We start from the raw sequence: 25394 nt of genomic DNA, 5'->3' as shown, positions 1-25394 counted from the left end.
AATAAACCCTATAGTAATAATAGGATGTGAAAGAAAGGTTTAAAAAAATAAGTAATTCATTGATACCTTTCCACTTTTAAAAAACCTTGGGCAGGATTCTCCGTTGGCTGACGCCGAAGTCGGGAAATTTGATTGACCATAACACCATAAGACATAGGAGCAGAATTCGGTCACTTGGCCCATCAGGTCTGATCCGCCATTCAATCATGACTGATATTTTCTCATTCCCATTCTCCTGCCTTCTCCCCATAACCCCTGATTCCCTTATTAATCAAGAACCTATCTATCTCTGTCTTAAAGACACTCAGTGAATTGGCCTCCACAGCCTTCTGCGGCAAGGTGTTCCACAGATTCACCACCCTCTGGTTGAGGAAATTCCTCCTCATTGCTGTTTTAAAGGGTCGTCCCTTTAGTCTGAGATGGTGTCCTCTGGTTCTAGTTTTTCGACAAGTGGAAACATCCTCTCCACGTCCACTCTTGGGCGGAGAATAGGTTCCAATACCAAAATCGAGGCAGGCACCGATTCGACACCAAATCGCAATTCTCCGACACCTCACCTAAATTGGCCAACTCCCGATTTAAAATGGTGAACGGCAAAGGCTGATGGGAAAGTCAGCCAACAAGACAGAACCCAGCGGCTGCAGGTTTGCTGTGTAGTTACCTCTGCAAAAAACCAGACAACATCGATACCAGCGACCATCAGCATAACAAAGTAACAGCCACCTGCATACTGATGAGCAATCCCCGGGAACAATAAGTAACATTTTGGACACACAAAGCAAAGCCAGACTCCTCGGCGCCAGCAGGAGCCAACACAAAGGAGGTGAACGAGCACCTCAAGACCGCCCATCGATCAGGGAACCGCTCCAGTATTGGAGAACATCGAACCAAGCGATTGGGACAAAGTCCAATCACTTGGGACCAGGTATAGGGTCTGCCCTGAAAGGCAGGAAGCCCCTGGGGACTATAAGAGTTGAGCCCCAAGTTCAAATCGCTCTCTTCTCTCTTCTTCCTGCCCGGGTCACCCAGCAACACGAACCAACATTGACCGTGACAGGTGCAGTGATCGTCGACTAACGTATGTCTTAATTCAACGCTCGCTACGATATAGGCGCTCCTAGCTACCAATCCGTACCAACTTTGAATCCCGCTGACTCAGAACCTGAACGAAAGGCCATTTGTTCCCCTGACCTGGTGGGCCAGTCCGAAGTTAAGTATAGGCCTGTTAGTTATAGAAGTAGCTTAGAAGTAGAAATTGTGCATGAGTAGTGATTACTATGTATAATAAATGTGCTTTGATTTAAATCTTACTGATCGGTGTATTGGGTTATTGATCATTACTCGGACTTGAACCTCGTGGCGGTATCATAAAGATACCTGGCGACTCGAGAGCAAAGGTAATAAAACAGAGCAATTGAACCAAGGAGAAAATCAGCAACACCTCGACAGCGGCGCCAATGCGGTCAGGAAAGCACGTACAGTAAACATCGTTTACGTATCAATAGCAGGCCTGACCCGGTATTCTCCGGGGCCTCCGCGATTCTCCACCTCCAATGGGCCGAGTTCCCAACAGCGCGGTTCACTTGTGCTTTTAAAAATCGTGAAACAGCCATCATGGCTGCTGAGGGAGAGAGTGGGGCTACGGAAAGTGTCCTGCACCGTTTCTCATTGAAATCGATTGTGGTCCATGTGATGTCAGTGCTAGCCCCTTAACGGACCAGGTTTGGCGCCAGTTTTGCTGATATGAAAGGCCATGAATCGTCCACTCTTAGTCTTAGGAATGGAGAATCCAACTCCTCTTCTTTATCGCAGTCAAATAAAAGTGACAACCATCAAGACCCTTGAAAGTATCAATAGCAGGAATTGCAAGCACTTGAATCCTCTTTATTTTGTGTCAATGTGAAATTGACAGAAGAGATCGGACAGCCAGGGCTGTCATTCAAGCAGCGTTTCTCTAAGGCTCAGGTATTTCAAAAGCTAATGGGTTTCTGGGCTCTCAGCAAAAGACTGTTTAAAAAAAAAAATTTTAAGACATCCTACCATTGCTATAGGGGTCATTACTTGTATACACCGTTTAGTAGGTGAATAGGCATGGACGCAGCATAACTTGGCATAGGAGACATGAAGAACTATATGGTTTCTTTGTGTGGCATACTTTAGTATGGGGGCATGAGGAGCCATAGGGATTGTTGGGAGGGGGTGCATTGTTAGGATTCCCATATGAGAATCCTAAAAATTTTCAATTTGTAAGACGATGAGGGAAGACTATTAAACCACAAGAGTGACAACTTTGACCAATAGGCATCTTTCATGTCAAAACAAACTTTATCTCCTGTCTCTCCCCAGGGTGGAGGATGAGGCTCTCCTTCCCCTCGTGCCGCCCTGTCAGTTGTTATGAAACTTTTGCCGCAGTTGTTTTGTAACGGTTACACGGGCCCGCCCTTTTCCGCCTCCGCCAATGGAGGCCGCTGTCTGAGGTCACGTGCCGGTGACCGGTCGTGCTGAGCGCGCATGCGCCGGCCAGGCCAGTCCAACAATGTCGGCGGTTCCGAGCGCAGCGCCAGAGAGCGGTCGCGCCGCCGGCATCAAAACCCGGGATTGTGGCCAGCTGGAGGTCGCGAGCCTGCAACCCGAGCAGCTGGGCGGCCTGGTGCAGTGCCTCCTCTACCACTTTAAGCGGGGGCACGTGGCAGGCACCCCGGACCCTGAGCCCGGGCACCGGGTGGCAGCAGGAGGAATAGGCGGCGGAAGCGGCCTCCTGGACTGCGGCGGCTGCCGAGAGCCCCTGGCTCAGCCCGTCACCCTGCGCTGTGGGCACACCTGGTGCCGCCACTGCCTCCGGAGAAACCCCCGCTGCCCGGCCTGTGGCGAGGCGGCGGCCGACCTTCAGTCCCTGCGCCCCAATGTCATCCTCAGCCACCTGATGGCCAAGTGGTTCCCGGCCGAGGTCCGGCGGACTCGGGACAAAATCAAACTGGAGGAGCTGGTGGCTCAGTGCCGCTTTCCCGAGGCCCTGACACTGCTGGAGCAACTGGAACTGAGTGAGTCTGGCTGGGGTGGTGTTTGTGTTTGAGCTTCATTGGGATTTCACTCCCTGGCACTGACCTCCTGGCTCATCCTGTTGTGTAACCTAGTGCTGCAGACACAAGGTTGTATAACTCAACCGCGTGTGTTTTATAAGCACTGGGGATGCTAAAGATTCTGCCCTTTTCCAGCAGCTTGATTGGCGACGGCCCCCGCCCGCAACCGAGTGTTTGCATTATTGTTTTTATTCAGTTTTCGGGTGGTTACGGTGAAACAATAACAACTCTTGTTCCCCGTGAGCTTGCAGCCCCTCCCTCCCAGACGGCAGCCTCCTCGTTATGTAAACACTCCTGGTTACTTATTGAAAGTTTCTTCATCGCCCACACAAACTCGTTGCGTCAAACTCCGTTTCTTTGCCACGGCATTTCTTGCAGCCCTTTCCCAGACGGGTAATCAGTCAGGTCAGTGCAGTTTGTAGGGGATACTGTTATTAGATTTGCTGGCGTTGTAAGTAAAATATGCGTATTTTCAAAATGCAGCAAACAACTCCAGGTAAATGTCAAACGTGCTTCCTGGCATGTTTAACACGCGTCAGGAGTATTGATGTAACCCGAATGATGTTACAAATGTACAAACCTACAAAATTAATTTTGGAAAATAGTTTAACACTTACAATGACACGAGAAGTGCTTATTAATGATTAAATCTATCCAGATACATTTTAGGGACTTTCCTGCCTGTTGGACCCTCAATAACGATGCTTAGAGTGTAAACGGTTAAGAAGGCTTTAATAAGCTAAGAACTAGTCTGGTGCCAAGACGTGTGCTAACAGAGGCCTTCTGGTCTGGCTATAATCCATACCATCCGTTTCTTATCCCCGGACCGGACTACCACCACTTGTGCTCTCCAAGGGCTGTTGCTAGCCTCGATGACCCCCTCTCCCAGTAAACGCTGGACCTCTGACTTGATAAAAAATCATATCTTGGGCACTGTACTGCCGGCTCCTGGTGGCGATGGGCTTACAGTCGGGAGTGAGGTTTGCGAATAGGGAGGGGGTGCGACTTTCAGTGTCACAAGGCAGCATACCGTGAGGGGTGAGGGGGGGGGGCAAGGGTCCACCGAACTTCAGTGTCAGGCTTCGGTGGCTGCACTGGAAATCCAGTCCGAGCAGCAGGGGGGCACAGAGGTGGGGAAGGATATAAAATTCGAAACGGATGAACTTGGCACCCTGGATCGAGAGATCCGCGATACAGTACCCCTTGATTTGTACCGAGTGGGACCCGGATGGGAGGGCTATGATTTGGGACGGGGGATGGGTGCGCAGGGAGCAGCGCCTTACCGTTTCAGGATGGATAAAGCTCTTCGTGCTCCTGGAGTCGAAGAGGCATGCAGTGTCGCGCCCGTTGACTTGGACCTTCATCATCGAATTTTGCAGATGGTTTGGTCGAGGGTGATCGCTCCCACTCGCGGGTAGTCCGAGTCCTTAGCCTAGTCGGACTCGTAAAATGGCCGCCGCTGTCGGTTGCATGTGTCGGGTCGACAAGATGGCCGCTCCCATGATTTGCACGAGGCTGATGACACGCAGAAGGGGGCGTGTTGGGTCGGTGCGCAGCCGCATTGAGAGGCCTGAGAGCCTGATTTTCGGGCCGGCTGTTCTTTGTTCTTCTGGGCCTGGCCAGGCAAACCCTTGCAAATGCCCCTTCTTCCAGCAGTTGCTGCAGATCGCGGAGCGGGCTGGGCAGCGTGGGTGCTGGCCCTGCCCACAGAAGTAGCACTGTGTGCCCGCATGATGAGCGGGTCGCCGTGCGGCGCAGGCCTGTAACATGGCTGAGTCTGAGGAAGTCCGGGGGGGGGGGGTGTCGCAGAGTCTGCGGGGTACTTACCCAAATTATGTCGGGCCACCTCCAGCGAGAGGCGAGTGTTAGCGTGTCCTGGAGGTCTTTTGCCCCGTTTTTGAGCAGCCGCTGCCGGATGTAGGTCGAGTGGATGCCGGACACACAAGCGTCTCTGATGTGCAGGTTCATATAGACTTCCCCTGTCACATCCTGGTGGTCACAGTCCCTGGCAAGCGCGGTGAGTTTTTCGACGAATTCGTCTAGCAATTCCCCCGAGCGCTGCCGGCAGGTGGAGGGCAGATGCCTGGCGTGTAACTGGCGTTTGACGAACCGCTTGCGGAGTAAGTCGTCGCCTTTTCGAGCGTGGCGGAAATTCTGTGACTCACCCGGGCGTGGAGTAGGCGCAGCTTGCGTGGCCCCAGGATGGGAGTCTCTGAGGAGTAGGCATCGGAGCCAGTATTAAAATATTTCCTTTGCCTCCGGTGTCCGTGCTTCCAGGTTGAGTTTCTCTGGTTTTAGGCCTACGTCCATCCTGATGTAGTTTAGCTTATTAAATTGTGGTATCAATAACGACGCATGGAGTGTAAATGGTAAAGAAGGCTTTAATAAGCTAAGAACTAGTCTGGTGCAGAGATGTGTGCTAACAGACATCTGTTAGCCCACAAGGCGGCCCCTTATATACAGCTCACAGATGGGTGGAGGCGGAGTCCCCCAGGGTTCCAAGCCCAGTCTTAAAGGGGACATCACCTTACATGATGACAAGGGTACAATGTTACAGTAACCGTTCATCACACTGCCATTCAATAAGATCATGACTGAAATGGTTGTGGGCTCAACTTCACTATCCTCTCTGCGTCCCCCCAACCCTTAGCTCCCTGGTCTATCACACATCTGCCTTGAATAAATTAAATAACTCAGCAGTCACTGCTCTATGGGGAAGAGAATTCTAGATACATTCTCATTTGTTTTAAAAGCACAACCTCTTATTCTTAAACTGCCCCTCAATTCCGGTTGTCTTCCACAAGAGGAAACCTCCTCCTGGTTTCCATCCTATCTGGTGACTGAACAATTTTAATTCAGATTGGCTCAAACTGATAAAAGCAAATTACAGTGAATGCTGGAATCTGAAACTAAAACAGAAAATACTGGACAATCTCAGCAGGTCTGACAGCATCTGTGGAGAGAGAAGGGAGCTAACGCACTGAGGCTGGATGACTCAAAGCTCAAACTGCTGTTTTTTTAATTGTCTTTGGAACTTATGAAAATGTCGTAAGATATATGCACAGGAATGGTCATTCGGCCCTTCAAGCCTGCTTCCCCATTTAATGAGCTCATGGCTGAACTTATTAAAGTCTACACTCTTGCCTTGCCTCCGTAACCCTTAATTCCACCACTGACGAAAAGCTATTGATCTCAGCCTTGAATCAATCTGTCGCTTTATATAATTAATTTGTATGACTATGCTCACATTACTGTGTATATAGTTCTGGGGCGGGATTCTCCATTGGCTGATGCCAAAATCGAGAAATGTGATTGGGCGGACAATATGTACCAAAATTGCGGTGGGTGCCAATTTGGCAGCAAATCACAATACTCCGTCCCCTCAACAATGCGGTCCGGAACGCACGTACAGAAGTCACCGTTTGCATATCATTAGCGGGCCTGACCCGGTATCCTCCAGTGCCTCCACGATTCTCTGCCTTCGATAGATCTGAGTTCCCAATGGCGCGGTTCACGTGTGCTTTTAAAAATGGTCAAACCGGTGTCGTGGCTGCGGAGGGAGAAAGGGGGTACAGAAAGTGTCCAACATCGGCGTAGTTAGCTGACAGTTGTGCTGCTGGCCAGGGGGCTTCTGCCAAGGCCCGGGGGGGGGGGGGGGGGGGAGAGTATTGGGGCATAGCCAGGAGGCGGGTCAAGAGTGGATAGGCTCACGGAACACCATTGCCGCAGCTGGAAAGGCAGTCGGGCAGCTGCGCACACTGCTGATTGCCCACTGTGAACCTAGGACCACGGACATATAGGTGTCCCTCCAGGCCACCCCCTGAGGTGCCCACTGGCTCCAACCAACCCATCAGCTGTATGGGCACACTCCAGCACAACCAGTGGCATCTTGTTGGCTGGGATGGTGTGTGTGGGCATTGTAATGTGTATATGCGGCTGCAGCACGTCAGCCTCCCGAGTGGCAATCACGGACCCGGTGAATCCCGCACCGGTTTTCATTGGATCGATTGTGTTCCCTGGTGCTGGTGCTAGCCCCTCCACAGTCGCTGAATCGGTCCAGGTTCAGTTTTGCTGTTGTGAAAGTCCACAAATCCTGCCCCGGTGTCAACACTTAGTCTCAGAAATGGAGAATCCAGCCCTTGGTACCTGCAGTAAAAAAAAGTAAGGATATTGAAGCTATTCAAAAGACAAGTAAGAGGACAACCATAAATATGGAGGAAACAAATTATGATGAAAGTTGGGAATGTTCTCAATGACGACAAAACCAGATTGTATTTATGTCGTACGTTTAATGTAATAAAACATCCCAGGTCCCTTCGCAGGAACTTTGTTTTCAAAAAAAGGCACTGAGCCACGTAAGGAGATATTAGGTCAGATGCCCAAGGCTTCGTCCAAGGAGCATGAAAGGGGAGGAAAGCAAGGTAGAGGGGCAGAGTTTTGGGGCAGAAAAGCCAAGCGCTTAAACTTAGAATTAAAGGTAAGGCCACCAATGATTGTGCGATTTAAAAATAATAATAATAATTTTTTGGGGGGGGTGCTCAAAAGGCCAGTGTTGAAGGAACTTACTGGAAAAGAGACGGTTGAAGTGAAATTGTTGCAGTTCTTAGGATTCCAAACGGACTTGACAATGTATGTAGATAATGAACAGTTAAACCAGAGGACACTTGCAGTGGGTAAATTTAAACTTTTCCAAAACATTTAGTATGGGGGAAACATTCACTCATTCAAATGTAAATGACAGTATTTTGGATTATGTGGGGCAATTTGAGGTAAACGTATAAACGGCAAGAATAGCCTATTTGGGAGTTTTAGGTGCCTTTAAACCGATAGTTACCAAAGTTTTCAACTACTGGGGGCTTTTCTGGCCTCCTATCTGGGTCTGTGTAGATTGCTTGCCATGTTTACGCAGCGACTCCATTACCATTATCAGGATGCTAGAAGCCAAAATAGACAGACTGGTCTTTTCCCATCTAGAAATTCCTCTGTTGGTAATTTACCATCTTTAAGTGTTTTAGTCTGTCCAAATCATGCTCACATTTTCCTACACTTCAAATATATGGAACCATAGCTTAACGGTGAAGACAAGCTGCAACTGTAAAGATTAGATTTTTTTGTTGAAGACATTTTTATTCGGATTTTAACATTGTGTATATATAAAACAAAATAATACAAAAAGAGCTACCCCCCCCTCCACCAATCAATACCCCAACAACGGTACAAAAATAATTGGGTGGACCTATTCCACACTGCTCGCAAATGTCCTCCACCCCCTCAAACAACTGGCACCACCTTTAACTGTGTTAACCTTAGCCTCATACACACGGTAGAGGCATTCACCCTTAGCAACACCACACATCACAACCCCACCTCCAGCGCCACCCCCAGCTCTTCTTCCCACTTGACCATAACGCCCTCCAACGCCGCCGTATCTTCCTCCAAAATCCTCCGATAAATCGGTGAAATGACCCCTCCAATCCCATCACCGACAACACCCTTCCAACAACGAGGTGTCACCGGAAATGTCGGGGAAAACCACCCTCGCAAAGTCCTAAAAGGGCCCCTCCCCCCCCCCCCCCCCCCCCCACCCGCCCGCGGAATTACAAAATTCCCCATCAACTCCTCCCAACTTGCAAACTGCCCTTCCAAAAATAAGTTCTTCATTTCCGTCACCACCTGCTCCTCCCAACCCCTGAATCTCGCATCCAGCCTCACCGGCTCAAACACATGATTCTCCTGGACTGGCATCAACTTCGACCCCGCGGCTAACTTCAAATGCTGCCAAATTGCCTCTCTATCTTCAGCGTGGCCGCCGCTACCGGGCTACCTGAGTACTTCCCAGCGGTAAACGGAAGAGGTGCTGTTGCCAGCGCCCGCAAGCCTGAACCCCCTGCAAGAGCTTGCCTCCAGCTACCTACGTTGCCTGCAATTTCTTGAAGTTTGCTGCGCAATAATAGAACAGATTTGGAAGAGCCAACATCCATGACTGTCACCTTCTCTGAAGCACTGTCTTCCGAATCCACTACCTTATTTTCCATACAAATGACAAAATCAACTGTTCCACCCCCATAAAATACACCGTCAGCAAAAGGACCGTTAAGCCTTGAAGTAAAAATAAAAACCGCAACAAGATATTACCGCCTGAACCCGTGAAGGTTAGATTTCTCATATTTTACATGTAGTCACTAAAAGCATGTGGATATGGGAAAAATTGTACTGGGAAAGATTTCTCGCAGCTTACTGCATGTTCCCAACTGCTTTGTCACTAGTGTTCTGTGTGGAAACTTTGATGCAAAATCAACAATGGGTAGACTGTTGCTTCACAGCGCCAGGGTCCCGGGTTCGATTCCTGGCTTGGGTCACTGTCTGTGTGGAGCGGTCTGCACATTCTCTCGTGCCTCCGTGGGTTTCTTCCGCGTACTCCGGTTTCCTCCCACAAGTTCCGAAAGACATGCTTGTTGGGTGAATTGGACATTCTGAATTCTCCCTCTGTGTACCCAAACAGGTGGCGACTGGGGGATTTTCACAGTAACTTCATTGCAGAGTTAATGTAAGCCTGCACTAATAAAGATTATTATTATTATATCCATTCTGATTTTGATGGGTAATATTTTTCTTTAGAACCCAGTGATGTTGCCCTACAGAGCTACAGGGCTGAATCATATGCAGGTCTTCAACTGTTCAAAGAAGCAATTGAAGATATGGAAGCAGTGTGTTCAAGAAGGCCTGCTTGGCCCGAGGTAGGCTATATTGTATATTTCATCGCTATGTATTTCATAGCTAAAAGGAAACTTTTCCAATCCTAATAAGTGACTAACCTAATTTAGCCCATCTCCTATAATCTTGTTCAAATCAGATCCTGTGCTTTGACCCTTAAAATTTGGATTTTAAGAAATGTAGATTAAAAGGACTCCAGTTCAGTATTGCAGAAACAGTGTTATTTGAGTCTCCTTTAATGTTAGCTATCAGACAATATCTCATCTGCCTTTTCTGGTAGTTTAGCTGGATGTGGTACCATTGAAAGAAGTCTGCAAAGTTATCCTGGTGTCATAGAATCCCGACAGTGCAAATGGAGGCTGACCGGCACATCAAGCCTGCACCAGCCCTTGGAAAGAGCACCCTAACTAGGGCCATGCCCCACCTTAACCAATAACCCACCTAATCGTTTTGACACTATAGGGGCAGTTTAGAATGGTCAATCCACCTAACTTGCAAATCTTTGGGCTGTGGGAAGAAACCGGAACACCCGGAGGAAACCCACGCAGACACGGAGAGAAAGTGTAAACTCCACACAGACATCCAGCCAAGGCCGGGTCCCTGGCACTCTGATGCAGCAGTGCTAACCACTGTGCCACAGTGCATCCTGCATAGATATTGTAGTTGGAATATTTCTGAGACATGATGCTAAGTTAAATGCACGTTTGTTGTTTCGCCATCGCCCTGTGCACCTACTGTGTGCCCAAATTAGGACGGATTCTATATTTTCAGCATTAAATATTCCTGTCCTCATTGAATGCAAAAAAACCTCCTCTTTAGGCATTAGTAAAGCCCAGCTTTAAGCTCTATAGAGTCTGCGTTAGCTTGATCCCAGTTTCAAAGTGTAAAAAAATCTAAAGCAGTGCATTCAATGTTGCTTGTGCCATAAAATTCTCTTGGATTTGTTTCACGAAGTAATTTAAGAATTAAATGTTTTCACTGCACAGCAGAACGTTAAGAACCGTGTTAATTTCATACTGAAACAACTTTCTTATAATGTAATATAAAAAATAACTATTTGGATCATCTTAAAGGGTAGTTTCAGAATTATGTGCTAATTCAAAAGTAAATACTGCAAAAGCTAAAATTGTGAAATCACAACAGAAAATGCTGGAAATATTCAGTAGGTCTGGGAGTACCTCTGGCGAGAGAAACAGAAGAACAAAAGGGAAGGTCAGTTATTAAGTGGCGAGAACATTAAAAAAGAAAAAAATGTTTTCCCAATTATTTTTCCAATTAAGTGGCAATTTAGCATGGCCAATCCACCTAACCTGCACATCTTTGGGTTGTGGGGGTGAAACCCACACAGACACGGGGAGAATGTGCAAGCTCGACACGGACAGTGACCCAGGGCCGGGATTCAAACCCGGATCCTCGGTGCTGGAGGCCCAGTGCTAACCACTGCGCCACATGCTGCCCTCTAAGTGGCGAGAACATTAAAGATGAAGTGTCTTGTGTCACGATGCAAGACCAAAAGGAGCTGTAATGGGACAAATAAAAGTTGTCCAGTGGAGAAATGAATGTCAGGATCACTACCACCGTTTTGTTTTGTTTCTTTGCTGATTTTTTTTTTTGTCTTGTTTCTCTCATTTCCTTTTACTTTGCTTTTAGTCAGCAGTTTTTCTGCCATTCCTCCACTAGATACATCTTTTGTTTCTTATTGTATTACCACCCATTTTGGCCTTTCACCAGGAAACTCTTTTTTATTTAACCTCTCCTGCCCTCCGCTCTATCAATGACCTTCCCTTTTGTTCTTCTCTCTACGCTCCCCTCCACTTCCCAAAAAGTATTACATTTCTAACTTTTCACTGTTCTGATGAATTATGTGCACCTGAAATGCTTAAACCGCTTTATCTCCCTTCAGATGCTGCCAGATCTGCTACGTATTTCCAGAGTTTTCTGTTTTTATTTCAGTATTACGTGGCCAGGAAATTTTAATCTGGGCAGAGTTACCATAAGGCTTTGTTTGTTCAGGCCCACATGTAAATATTTTTGTACTGCTTTTACCAGTAGTGTCCATGTTTATTATTACCTGAGGATGTTTTTTATTATTATAAATTTGAAGTACCCAATTTTTTTATTTCCAATTAAGGAGTAATTTAGCATGGCCAATTCACCTACCCTGCACATCTTTTTGGGTAGTGGGGGTGAGACCCACGCAGACACGGAGAATGTGCAAACTCCACACGGGACAGTGACCTGGGGCCGGGATCAAACCCGGGTCCTCAGCACCATGAGGCAGCAGTGCTAACCACTGCGCCACTGTGCTGCCCCAGGGATGTTTTTATTTCAACCATCATTGATGGAACAATATGTATTCTAACTAATGTGTTTGATTTTTTAAAAAAAAATTATACTTGGGCAATGGATGGTTAAGTGCATGACTCACTGGGGTTTGCCGAGAAATGCTGCTACAATTCCAACCACTAAAGTTCTTAATTTAGAATCTTGTCTTCCCCATTGGGTTTCATGATTCAGTTGACCACATTTTCTGCGTGTAACAAAGTTATTGTACAGCTGGATAATATGTGATTTTTAAGTCGTCTGACAATGTTAAATAGAATTTAATAGTGATTCTGACTCCAGTGGGGTTCAATATTTAAATACTTGGATGGAGTAATGTGAATACATTTGACCTTGCAATTTGACATAACTGGCAGGAAAAGCGTGCAAAGGGTTGATTTGGAATTCAAATCAACAGATCATTATTGAATATATCGGGTTTACCATAAGTGGTCTATGCACGTTAACCTCTGCACACGAGCTTACTTAAAAGTTGTTTAACTTCTTCAGGGATACTTTAGAAAAGCTAGAGTCTTGTATACCATGGGGCTGGTGGATGAAGCTGTGCAATCATTTCTTCAGTGTTTGGCCTTGGATGAAGATTTTACTCCAGCAAAAGTAGAAGTGGAAAAGGTACTGTTTTTATATAACTACGGATTTTTATATTTGACTGGGCTTTACTTACATTGTAGATCAATGTCTTCTGCAAAGTTGATCATTTATTTAAAATGATTTGACTAGGTTGATTTATATTTCAGCATGTACAGGTAACTTTATTTCATTCTAAATTCTCTTATGTATTTTGAGCTGGGGAGAATGTTTGGCTATATGGATAACCTCAGACCTGTTTCTGAACTATAATATTCAAGAATGATTCAGCACATACATTTAATTATCATTTGAGTAAAATTAGCCTTAAACATTGTTTTGGCTTTGGCGGAAATTACATAGCCACCAGCTAATTCTTAATGGCTCTCTGCTAGGAATTTTGATAGTCGGTTAATACATCAAGTACAAAAACAAAATACTGCAGCTTCTGGAAACCTGAAATAAAAACAAACTACGGGGAAGTATTTAACAGTTCGGGCAGCATCTGTGGAGAGGGTAACAATTAACGTTTTGGGTCAATGGCTTTTTATCAGAACCCGTATCAACCTGAAACATTAACCTTGTTTCTCTCTCCACAGATGCTGCTTAACCTGCTGAGAATTTACAGCACTTTCTCATTTTATTATTCTACTTAAGCAGTCTGCAAAAGCATTAAAAAAAATCTTTGAACTGTTTTGATATAATTTGTTTTTTATAGTTTGCCTTCATCCTTCCATTAAAGTCTTATTGGTTTTTAAAAAAAAATCTCAATTTAGCATTCAATATTTAAACTAATGTTGGAAGCTTGAGAGTAACTTGGAAAACAGTTACTTGCTTGAGATTTTGTACAAGACGGCCCTTCTCATTCTATGATTATCTAATCTGTATATTTGTAATTCCATGAGTTGAAGTAAGGGTCAGTACATATATTTTGTAATGTTATGATAGGACTTACCTGGTAATTGGAATTAAAGCAAAATACTGCAGATGCTGGAAATCTGAAACTAAAACAGAAAATGGTGAAAAAACTCAGCAGACCTGACAGCATCGGTGGCGAGAGAAACAGAGCTAGCATTGAGTCCAAAATCACTTCTTCAGAACTGGAGAAAGATAGAAATGGTTTTTTGCTGTTGAATAAGTGGGGAGGAGCAGGTGGAGCAAAAATGTAACCTCATGGATAGGTTAAAGGGCAGGATTGATATCTTGACAAAGATGTCATGGAATGTAAGACTAAGGGACTGGTAATTGTAAAGATTAAAGCTTTGGTCCAAATTCAGTGTTAATAGTACAATAAAGGTCAGCACTGTCGGAAAGCAAAATAGCAGAATGTGTTATAGCAGAAAAAAGGATAGATATTGTCTGTAAGCAAAAACATGAGTACAAGATACAGAGAATGAGATAGACAAATGTTGATGTAAATTAGTATGCAACTACAGATGATTTTTGACATTTAACTGCTATATTTGCATTGGTGATTGGCGATTCATTGAATCGTTACAGAATTCCTGCAGTGGAGAAGGAGGCCATTTGCTCCATTGGGTCGCACTGACCCTCTGAAAGAGCACCCTAACTAGGCCCATTCCCCCACCCCAATCCAGCAACCCCACCCAACCTTTTTGACACACAAGGGGCAATTTATCATGGACAATCCACCTAACCTGCGCATCTTTGGACTGTGGGAGAAAACCGAAGCAGCCGGAGGAAACCTATGTAGACATGGGGAGAATGTGCAAACGCCACACAAGTCACCTGAGGTCAGAATCGAACCCGGTTCCCTGGTACTGTGAAGCAACAGTGCTAACAACTGTGCCACCATGCTGCCCCTGGGAAGGTGGCGGTGAGCTGCTTTCTTGAATCGCTGCAGTCCCTGTGGTGTAGGTGCACCCACAGTGCTTTTGGGAGTGGGTTTGTGAGGGTTTGACCCAGCGACAGTGAAGGAAGGCGATATATTTCCAAATCAGCATGGTGAGTGGCTTGGAGGTGAACGTCCAGATAGTGGTGTGCCCATGTATCTGCTGTCCTTGTCCCTCTAGACCATAGAGGCTGTGGGATTGGAAGGTGTAGTCTAAGGAGACTTGGTGTGTTCCTGCAGTGCACCTTGTCAGACACCTTATACACACTGCTGCCACTGTTCATCGGTGGTGGAAGGGGTGCCAATTAAGCGGACTGTTTTGTCTTCGATGGTGTCAAGCTTCTTTAGTGTTGTTGGAGCTAAACGCATCAAGGCAAGTGGAGAGTATTCCATTACACTCCTGACTTGTGCCTTGTAGATGGTGGACAGGTTTTGAGGAGTCAGGAGGTGAGTTACTTGCCACAGGATTCCTAGCCTCGGACCTGTTCTTGTGACTACCAGTTCAGTTTCTGGTCAATGGCCACCATTGTCTTTCCTATTTATTTCCTTTGTTCCCCTTTTATTTTGTTTTATTTTTGGCCCGCTGATCCATAATCGCAGACGGCTTGCCAGGATTGTGTTCCTTGGTTTTATATTTTTGGAGAGGGAAAACCAGACTCGGTGTTGAGTGAATCTTAGAAACTGGTTTTCCTACGTGGTGCCTTCTGAGAGAACTGGGCAGAAGCATTTAGACCGTGTGTGAGTGTGATCTGTGTGTGTGATTGTGGTGCCATTGCATGCAAGGAGCGATGACTACAATCCCTTTTGTTGTTGCCATTTATCAACCCAAGCCTGGACCAGGTCCTGCTACATATGGGCACAGACTGCCTCAATATTTGAGCAGTCACAAATGCTGCTGAACATTGTGCAATCATCAGGAAACATCCCCATTTCTGACCTTATGATAGTGCAGCTGAAGATGGTTGAGCCCAGAACATTATCTCTAACAAACCACAAACATCTTCCATTGTGCTAGGTATGTCTCTGACCTGTGAAGGGTTTTACCCCTGATTCCCATTGACTCCAGTTTTGCTAGGGCTCCTTGATGTCACGCTGTCTCGATGTCAAGGGCAGCCACCCTCACCTCACAAATGACATTCAGGTCTTTTTAAAAATAAATTTAGAGTACCCAATTATTTTTTCCCCCCGCAATTAAGGGCAATTAAACATGACCAATCCACCTAACCTGCACACCTTTAGGTTGTGGGGGCGAAACCCACGCAGACACGAGGAGAATGTGCAAACTCCGCATGGATAGTGACCCAGGGCCAGGATTCAAACCCGGGTCCTCAGCGCCATAGGCCACAGTGCTAACAACAGTGATAACCCTTGGTATTCAGGCCTTTTGTTCATGTGTGAACCAAGGCTGTAATAAGGTCAAGAGCTGAGTGACCCTAGTGGAACCCAAACTGAGCATCTGTGAGTAGGTTATTGCGAAGCAAGTGCTGCTTGACAGCACTGTTGACCCCTTCCATCACTTTGCTTTATTGAAGCAGATAATGCAGTAGTTTGAGTTTATCGCTTAACTATTTGCGTCCAAGTTTATTGCTTCAGGTTTCTGGGCATTAATTCCTTGCAGCCACTTTCCTAACATTTATACCTGATTTTAAAGAATACTTAAATACTAAAAATTAATTATCAATGTAACTTTTTAAAGAAGGTACTGATGATGCATGATTTTCACATGTATTAACACTTATTAATATTTATGCCATGTATAGATTTTATGTGGTTTGCTGTCACCTGTTCTTGAGAATGTCAAAGAAGGATTTCTACACAGAAATAAAGATTTGCCAGCTCACTTGTCTACTAGTGCTGGCTGCTTTCACATGGCACCTAATTCAACAGGGTTCAAAGATGAGGTAAGTGATAGCAATATGTGCTTAATTTGCATTTTTTAAAACATCATTATTATGCTCTGGTTTGGTCAGCTTTAGCAATTCTGCAAATTACACTCCGCAAATATGAACCCATGGGTCTCAACAGTTCTTGTTTAATTGGACTCCACTAAACTATTGCATTAATTCTGGTTTGATTTGAATGCTACCAATTTGTTTACTACCAGGATGACTCAATTGGGACAAAGCAGATAATGTAAAGCAGTTGAATTAATCACTTGTGTAACTATTTGCTTTCAGGTTTGTTTCTTCAGGTTGCTAGGCACTCAATTCCTTTTCAGCCACTTTCCTAATATTTATGCTAGACTAAAAATATTCTTTATGGATCAAAAATCAATTTTAATACCCGTGTAACTTTAAAGAAGATACCGATTATCTACAACATAGATTTTCCATACATATTAGAAATAATTTTGTTTGTACATAGGTGATTCAAATAGAAACAAGTTAATGATGCAGTAAACATTGGAAAGAATATTGCTATGTGAGTGAATTGGAATTGAAACATACTTTGGCAAATAAGATATGGGCTCTGCTATGACCAAAGACCAGACCGAATTACGATCTGGAAATGGGCCTGTAAATTTTGGAAAGTAGACAAAGTTTGAATCCCCGTTACTTAGAGAGGAAAGCCACAGTTTTAAATAAACCAAAGCAATTTTACAATTTAAAGGTTAAACAAAGAAAAGTGCAGCACAGGAACAGGCTCTTCGGCCCTCTAACCATGCTGCCAGTCTAACCTAAAACCTTCTACACCTCCGGGGTCCATATTCCTCTATTCCCATCTTATTCATGTATTTGTCAAGCCCCCCCATAAACGTCACTATTATATGTGCTTCCACTCCCTCCGGCAGTGAGTTTCAGACACCCACTACCCTCTGTATAAAAAAAAACCTCCCTCGCACATCTCTAAACGTTATCCTGTGCATCTTAAACCTATGCCCCTGTCATGTGAGTGTCCCTTTAAGCTTTTCTTTTTAAAAAAAAAAAAATAAAAAAAAAATGTATTATTGGGCAACTGAAAAATGAAACCATCTTTGAAGCTGATTGTTTATCTTTTTTTCTTGGGGGGGAGGTGTCATGGGAGTGTCCTGTAAATAAATGTTTTTGTCTTATCACATGGCTTCAGTGATGTCATTGCGTAGGTGGCTCTGAGTTTTTACTTTCGTTTTGGGTTGGGAGATGGCTGTGGCTCTGAGTTTTACTTTTGCTTTGAGTTTGAACTGGTTTGTACTGCACAGGTTGAAAAGAAGCTGTTTCCAGACTGCTTGATAACTTAGAGATAATTGCTTTCTGGAAGAAATTAAAACCTGTTTGGAAAGGAAAGAAGAGTATCAATACCAAGTCTTATATCAGTAAGGGGGCTGTGTGCTGGGCCACACCTTTGAAAAGGGGTCTCTGGTTTTTACTTGGATCTTGTTATTAAATTGGAACAGTAAAGAGGGGATTCATTAAGGGTTATACATAGATTACTGTAGCTGTGTGGGGTATTTATGTTTGTAGTTGATAAAAATGCTTACCGTGTGTTTATAAAAATGTTAACTAAATTTGTAGAATAGTTTTTTTTATTAAAAGTGCCTAAGACCTCTGTTGAATAACACCTGAAAGGCAGGCTCTTGTGCTCATTGTAAAACGAAGCAGTCAACATTTTATCTTATATTTATTTTCTTGTTCAAGGCAATTTCCACGATACTTCAGAAATACATCTGATGCTTGATGTTCACAAGATTCTCTTTTTTTCATTCACAAACTTCTCTTTCACACATGAAAGTTGATTTCCTATGTTAATCAGGTTTTCTTTTCTTGCTAACTTTTGGTTGGTTCAATTGGCTCTGCTTTATAACCTTTGCTCTCGAGTCGCCAGGTATCTATGATACCGCCACGAGGTTCAAGTTCAAGTAATGATCAATAACTCAATACACCAATTAGTAAGATTCAAATCAAAGCACATTTATTATACACCGTAATCACTACTCATGCATAAATTCAACTTCTACAACTAACAGGCCTATACTTAGCTTCGGACTGGCCCACCAGGTCAGGGGAACAAATGGCCTTTTGTTCGGGTTCTGAGTCTGCGGGGTTCAAAGTTGGTACGGACTGGTAGCTAGGAGCGCCTATCTCGTAGCGAGCGTTGACTTAAGACTTACTGGCTTTTGGCGGCAGCTGAACCGGTCACTGTCGAGGGTTGGTTCGTGTTGCTGGGTGACCTGGTCAAGAAGAACGATTCGAACTTGGGAGCTTAACTTTATAGTCCCCAGGGGCTTCCCGCCTTTCGGGGCGGACCCTGTACCTGGTTCCAAGTGATTGGACTTCGTTCCAATCGCTTGGTTCGAATTCTCCAATACTAGAGCGGTTCCCTGATCGATGGGCGGTCTTGAGGTGTCCGTTAACCTCTTTTGTATTGGCTCCTGCTGGCGCCGAGGAGTCTGGCTTGGCTTTGTTTATCCCAAATGTTTCGATTGGACCTGGGGATCGCTCATTAGTATGTAGATGGCTGCTACATTATTATGCAGATGGCTGCTTGTATCGATGCTGTCTGGGCTTTTGCAGAGTTTAATACACAGTAAACTTGCACCTGCTAGTTTCTGCCTCTGTTGGCTGAATTTCCCTGCAGCCTTTGCTGTTCTCCATTTTACGTCGGGTGTTGGCCAACCCTGGTGGCTACACTTTCAATTACATGCTATCTGCAATAAGTCTCATTTTTCTTCACAGTAGTTTTCAAAAGTTTAAGATACCCATGATCAACTGCCTATTGCAGTACAGCTGTCATATTACTGTTTCAACAAACCAAATCATTACTTAGAATGAAATCTGGAGTAATAATTCCCACTGTAGCAATGCCATTTACAAAGTTACTTCTTAAATTAACTTTACACAAAGAAAATATTAATCCCTTCCATTAATATCCTTATCAATACTTTAAAGGCAGCACGGTGGCACAGTGGATTAGCCCTGTAGCCTCACGGCTCCGAGGTCCCAGGTCCGATCCCGGCTCCGGGTCACTCTCTGTGTGGAGTTTGCACATTCTCCCCGTGTTTGCGTGGGTTTCGCCCCCACAACCCAAAGATGTGCAGGGTAGGTGGATTGGCCACGCTAAATTGCCCCTTAATTGGAAAAAATGAATTGGGTGCTCTAAATTTTTTTTTTAAATTAATACTTTTTCCTTCATACAACTTCCTGTAATACAAGTTGTATCATCAGCTACCATCAATGATCTGCCGCTGCAACTTCTCAATAGGCACTCAAACTATCTCTCTCTCCCCCCCCCCCCCCTCCACCCACCCCCTCTGCCACTTTACTTTCTGTGCTTATGCCTGAGCCCAGGAAATATACAAATTTCAGCTCATAGTCATGGATCATCTGCTTGTGCATTCCTGATCTCTGCTGTGGTGTCAGGAGAAGGGAACCATGAAGAGGCAGGCATTCTGCAGGAAAGATGTAAAGTAATGGAATTACTTGGAGTACCCCCTAAGCTATTTAGGAAGGTCTTGGATAAGGCACCTCTTGTGTCAGCAGGTGCCATAGACCAAAAAAAGCGGAGAGGAATAAAATCATAGAATTTACAGTGCAGAAGGAGGCCATTTGGCCCATCGGGTCTGCACCGGCCCTTGGAAAGAGCACCTCACTTAAGCCCACGCCTCCACCTATCCCTGTAACCCAATAACCCCACCGTACCTTTTTGGACACCAAGGGCAATTTAGCATGGCCAATGCACCTAACCTGCACATCTTTGGACTGTGGGAGGAAACCGGAGCACCCGGAGGAAACCCACACAGAAACGGGGAACGCCGCATAGACAGTGACCCAAGCCGGGAATCGAACCTAGGACCCTGGAGCTGTGTAGCAACCGTGCTAACCACAGTGCTGCCGTGCTGCTCAGTTATGTTTTACATAAGTTTGAGAGGCGTATTTTTAAATGCACTCCAATTTAATTACTCGATTAACGCAGTTAAGTTCATATCTGCATTAATATGAAATTGAAGCCGTATCAGCCTCCCCGAACAGGCGCCGGAATGTGGCGACTAGGGCTGTTCACAGTAACTTCATTTGAAGCCTACTTGTGACAAGCGATTTTCATTTCATTTCATTGAATTTGTAATTTTGAGGCTTGCAAGAAAAAATTACCATGGCATCTATTGAATTGTCATATTTTAAAGAAGACTCCTGCAAGAAAGGGAACCTACCATCTTTAGTGTGTCTGGAGTACTTGTGAGTCCACACTATGGCTGGCTTTTAATGTGCTGAGGCATCCAGTTATGGATAAAAGTCACTGCCTAGCTAATATGCCAGAAATGCCCACGTCCCAAATACCAATCACAAAAAAGTTAATATCTGAATGAATATACCACTGCTGAAGCATTTTATGTTCAGGTGAATAGGGTAACTACAAAGTTAAGACATGAGTTTGAGCTTTCTCTTCCTTTGCCATTTTTGATTTTCAGTATTACATTGAATGTATGCTGCAATATTCAGAGATAACATAATTACCAGTTTTCACAATTTGATGTGATCATCAGGATTTCAATGTCTTTCAGATATTTTTGACAATATTGGTTGATTGAGAGGTGTTGAACATGAGTGCAGTTTTTTTTTTTTGTACTAATAAACTTTTGTTGCAAATCAGCAGATATCAGATGTGCCAAACTCAGAGGGAGAGTTAGCATGCCCAAGTCGGACCCATTCCGTTCAGTTGTTACATAAGGTGGAGAACCTTGTTGGTTTGAAAAGGATTTCTTCAGCTCCACTGCTTTCGTGCCAAGATAAGACCGTTCTAATGAAAAGAAAACTTGCTTTCAGTGATCAAGAAATAAAGGAAACCGGTGATGGAAAGAGTAAACACCAAAAGCAAGGTCGGTTAAGTTCACAAAGCTATGTTAAGCTATTTTAGGTAGCTCTAAACTCAAAGCTCACAAATTGGCAATACCAAAATTATAACTGCCTATTTTAATATTTCTTATTTCTGTGACCAAAAGCATTAAAATGGGGAAAGGCTCCTCTTTGTATTTACAAGAACTCTTTTTAAAAATAGAAAATAACTATTTGTTTGATTGTGAACTGCAATGAGGACTTATTATGGAGAACATTGCGGTTACTCAATGTCATGCGTAGCACTCATCTGGTATTGAACTGCATTGTTATGGAGATGGATTCTCTGAAGTGAAGACTTAATGTTTAAAAAGTGACTGATTTGTAATTCTATTTAATTCCACTTCATATTGTTGCAAACACTCCTTTAAGTAGTAAAATAACCTATTCTTGCAATCCAATTCGGAATATTTTCTCTGGATGATTAATTTATTTTTCTAGTAAGACATTTTTTAATGCATTTTTAATCAGATACTGAACAATTGTTCCATTCATCAAGTTCTGAGAGAACAATAATTAAGGATCTAATCGATGCATCAGATTTTGAGTGTTCTCTTTGTATGAGGTAAGAAAGCATTTTGTTGGAATGGCAAATATGTACCACGTTAAACCTTTAGACTACAGCACCTATGGTAAATATCTTTCCCCATGCTTGGGCTCTAAGCTTTCATCAAAGCTAAAAAGAGAGGTGTTTTTGTAACGACACCTCTCTAAAATACTTAGAAGATTTAATTTGAAATAATTTTTTTTGCCTGATTTAACTTGACTTGTTTGGACAGGCTTGCTGGGTTGCAGTTATAAGGTGGCTTGTACATTTTCGCTTTAGTTTAAAATTATTTTATAGGTTTGGCCTCTGTTAGCCCCCCCATATTGACTTTATTTGTTTTAAATTGTTTCATAAGTTTGGCCTGTTATGACTTTTTGTTTAAAAGGCCCTTGCTGTTAACCATTTTTCCTTTATCTGCTAGCCTTTTTCAAATCCCCTTTTTTGTCCCACCAATCTAATTTTTCACTTCCTACTATGTTTTTTAATATTCCTGAAGTGTTTTTCATGAAACTATATTTGTTGTATGCTTTATTTTTTTTATGTCTTTCTAAAAGACTTCTACATTCTATTCATCTCCCATTTGATTCATTTCCCAGAACTACAGTAAAAAAAAAAATTAGGGCGAGAAGCAAATGACCTAGGAAAGTGCTTTCTATTAAGCATTTCTGACTTTAACCATGTACATTACATATTTCAATCTATTGTGATGCAGTTAAAATCATCCAATATTGTTATCCTGCTGCTCACCTCTGAACTCTCAACAAATCTCCACATGTTTCACTGTTTGACCTGTAGTACACAAGGAGAATTATACCACTTTTGTCGGCGCAGGCTTGGAGTCCCGATGGGCCTGTTCCTGTGCTGTACTTTTTTTTGTTCTTTGTACATGGATTCTTAATGAAACCCAATGCATCCTTGTGTTCTACTGCTATGTTGGAATCCTTTAGTTGCTTTTTGAGTCCTTTCCACAATTGAGTTGTACAAGTTATATTCCTCCATAAAAGTTTTGTTTTAAATGCTGTTTGCATTCGCATGCACATAACTCAATCATAACTTCAATTTTTGAAGCACCTTTTTTGTTCTCTTTAATCTGTCATTCCCTGTACCTGTCCTAAGATCTTTTTATTTATTCATTTTATCTTGTCCTGTTCATAGGGGCTGGTTTAGCACTGTGGGCTAAACAGCTGGCTTGTAATGCAGACAATGCCAGCAACGCGGGTTCAATTCCCGTACCGGCTTTCCCGGACAGGTTCCAGAATATGGCGACTAAGGGCTTTTCACAGTAACTTCATTGAAACCTACTTGTGATAAGCGATTATTATTATGGAGCTATCCGTTTTGAAAAAACGGGCCTTTTATATATTGAGCTTTCAGTAAATACCTGCAGTGGTGTTTTAACGTTTTGTCATATTGCAGCTACCTATGTCATATATTTATGGTACTAAAAGTAATTTTCTGAATTTGGACACTTGCAGATTGTTTTTGGAACCCATTACTACACCTTGTGGCCATACCTTCTGTAAAGGATGTTTGGAACGAAGTTTGGATCACAATCCACTATGTCCACTGTGTAAAGACAGCCTTAAAGAAGTAGGTTGCAGACCATGCTGATTATGTCTTAAGGTTTTATAATGGTCATCATTTGACACTAACCGAGAAATTCCATTAGAAATTTTAATGTGTACAATATAACCTGCAATGCTTGATGAATATTACTGGCCCTGCAAGCCCTGCAATTAATTTTCAGTAGCTTGATGTATCCATCTTACAATCTTTAATAACAGGAGAAGGCTGCCATTTTAAGATTTGTCTGGTAGTCAACAAAAGTCATCTTTATTTTCTCCATTACGTTATTTGGGAGCTCACACTCTGAATCCAATAGTTTGATGGATCTAGTCTGTACCGTAACTTTTTTTTTCAAGTAGACAGACTCTCATGTCGGATGGAACATGTCCTGATAGAATCAAGCACTCCTAGGGTCAGGTCTAATTGTCAGATGTGGATTGAATCTTCCTCTGTCAACAATTGAAGAGCAACCCTTATTGCATCAGTTTTTGTTTTTCCCCCCTCCCTATTGGCAGTTTTGGGCTGTGAACTTGTAACCTGTTGACTTGAATATGCTCAAACTTATTTCACATGGGATTTTTTTAAATCATTCAGGGGATGTGGCTGTTGCTGGCTGGGCCAACATTTATTGCCCATCCCTAATTGCTGAATCGTTTGCTAGACCATTTTCAGAGGGCATTTAAGTGTCAATTCCATAAGAGTCACATGTAGGCCAGACCAGGTAAGGGTGGCAAATTTCCTTCCCTCGAGAGCATTAGTGAACTTCATGGGTTTTTACAACAGTCAACAATGGTTTCATGGTCAGATTTGTTTTATTGAATTCAAGTTTCACAATCTGTCATGGTGATATTTGCACCCAGGGTATTACCATGGGTCTCTGGATTACTAGTCCAGTGACAACACCACTACGCCACCACCTCCCCAGATCTGGATCTCCCTTTAAAAGCCTTGTCATCTTCTCTGGGCTGATAAGCTGGTTGCTTTCCACTCATCAACCCAAATGTTTACTGCAGGTAGTTCTCTTTGAGCAAACTAACAAGCAATTAACAACAACTAGGATTGCTTTCAAGAAGTCCTAGCAGATTAGCAACTTGAAATTATATTGGCATCACTATTACGGCCCCAGAGCACTTGATAAGAACTTGCATTGTGTTTCTTCTGTAAAATGTACCAGTCTGAGGGACGACTCCTGACAACTGGATGCAGGACAGTTACTATCCATGGTTATAATGGCTACTGCATTCCGTTTTACCCTTTGGCTATACTGGGATTCCTGTTACCTAAGTATTGGAGACATTGCAGAATACCACACGCATTCTAATTAATCAGCAAAACTGCTAATATTCTTTATTTGTGGAGAGTTTTGAGTGGTAGTTCAGTGGCTTCCTCTGCTACTTGGTGTTTCCTCCTTCCAATGGTGAAAGAAAATCAACAAGGCTGACCAGAATCCTAGGAGCCTCATTAAATGGAAAGAGATTTTTAAATTGGGTCATAGGATGTGAATGTCACTGGTATGGCCAGCATTCATTATCCATCCCTATTGCCCTTGAGAAGGCAATGATAGCCTACAGTTCAGGAATATAGCTTACTATGTGATGTAGGTACACCCATGATGCTATTGTGTAACAGTTTGTTGCAAAAGAGTGACTTGCTTGCTATTTCAGAGAACAGGGTAAAAGTCAACCATATTTTGGTGGATCTGGAATCCATGTAGGCCTAACATATTTCTTCCCCTGAAGGTCATTCGTGAACCATTCGGTTTTTACTGCAGTCTGATAAGTTTTATTAATTAATTATTAATAGTTTTATATATTAATGAGACTATTACAGATTTATTAATTGAATTTAAATTCATCCAGCTGCCATGGATGTCTCCAGGCATTAGTCCAAGCCTCTGGATTACTTGTCCAATAACATAC

The 25394-nt window shown here is 43.6% G+C and overlaps 1 protein-coding gene across 3 annotated transcripts in view; it reads left to right on the top strand.

The window, feature by feature from the left end:
* Window positions 1-2512: 2512 nt before the first annotated feature.
* lonrf1 (LON peptidase N-terminal domain and ring finger 1) overlaps window positions 2513-25394 on the top strand; it is a 76252-nt gene continuing 53370 nt past the window's right edge. For 2 of the 3 annotated variants that reach the window (XM_072496821.1, XM_072496819.1), the window contains exons 1-7: window positions 2513-3041; window positions 9699-9817; window positions 12627-12749; window positions 16317-16457; window positions 21121-21346; window positions 21834-21927; window positions 23385-23499. In XM_072496821.1, coding sequence (XP_072352922.1) covers window positions 2537-3041; window positions 9699-9817; window positions 12627-12749; window positions 16317-16457; window positions 21121-21346; window positions 21834-21927; window positions 23385-23499 — 1323 coding nt within the window. In that variant the 5' untranslated portion in view covers window positions 2513-2536. The remainder of the gene's footprint in view (window positions 3042-9698; window positions 9818-12626; window positions 12750-16316; window positions 16458-21120; window positions 21347-21833; window positions 21928-23384; window positions 23500-25394) is intronic. The other variant, XM_072496820.1, reaches the window with a different exon arrangement.

The sequence above is a fragment of the Scyliorhinus torazame genome, chromosome 3, assembly GCF_047496885.1.
Source record: "Scyliorhinus torazame isolate Kashiwa2021f chromosome 3, sScyTor2.1, whole genome shotgun sequence".
Lineage (NCBI taxonomy): Eukaryota > Metazoa > Chordata > Chondrichthyes > Carcharhiniformes > Scyliorhinidae > Scyliorhinus > Scyliorhinus torazame.
The sequence above is the reverse complement of the archived record's forward strand: the minus strand, read 5'-3'. Positions and strand labels throughout refer to the sequence as shown.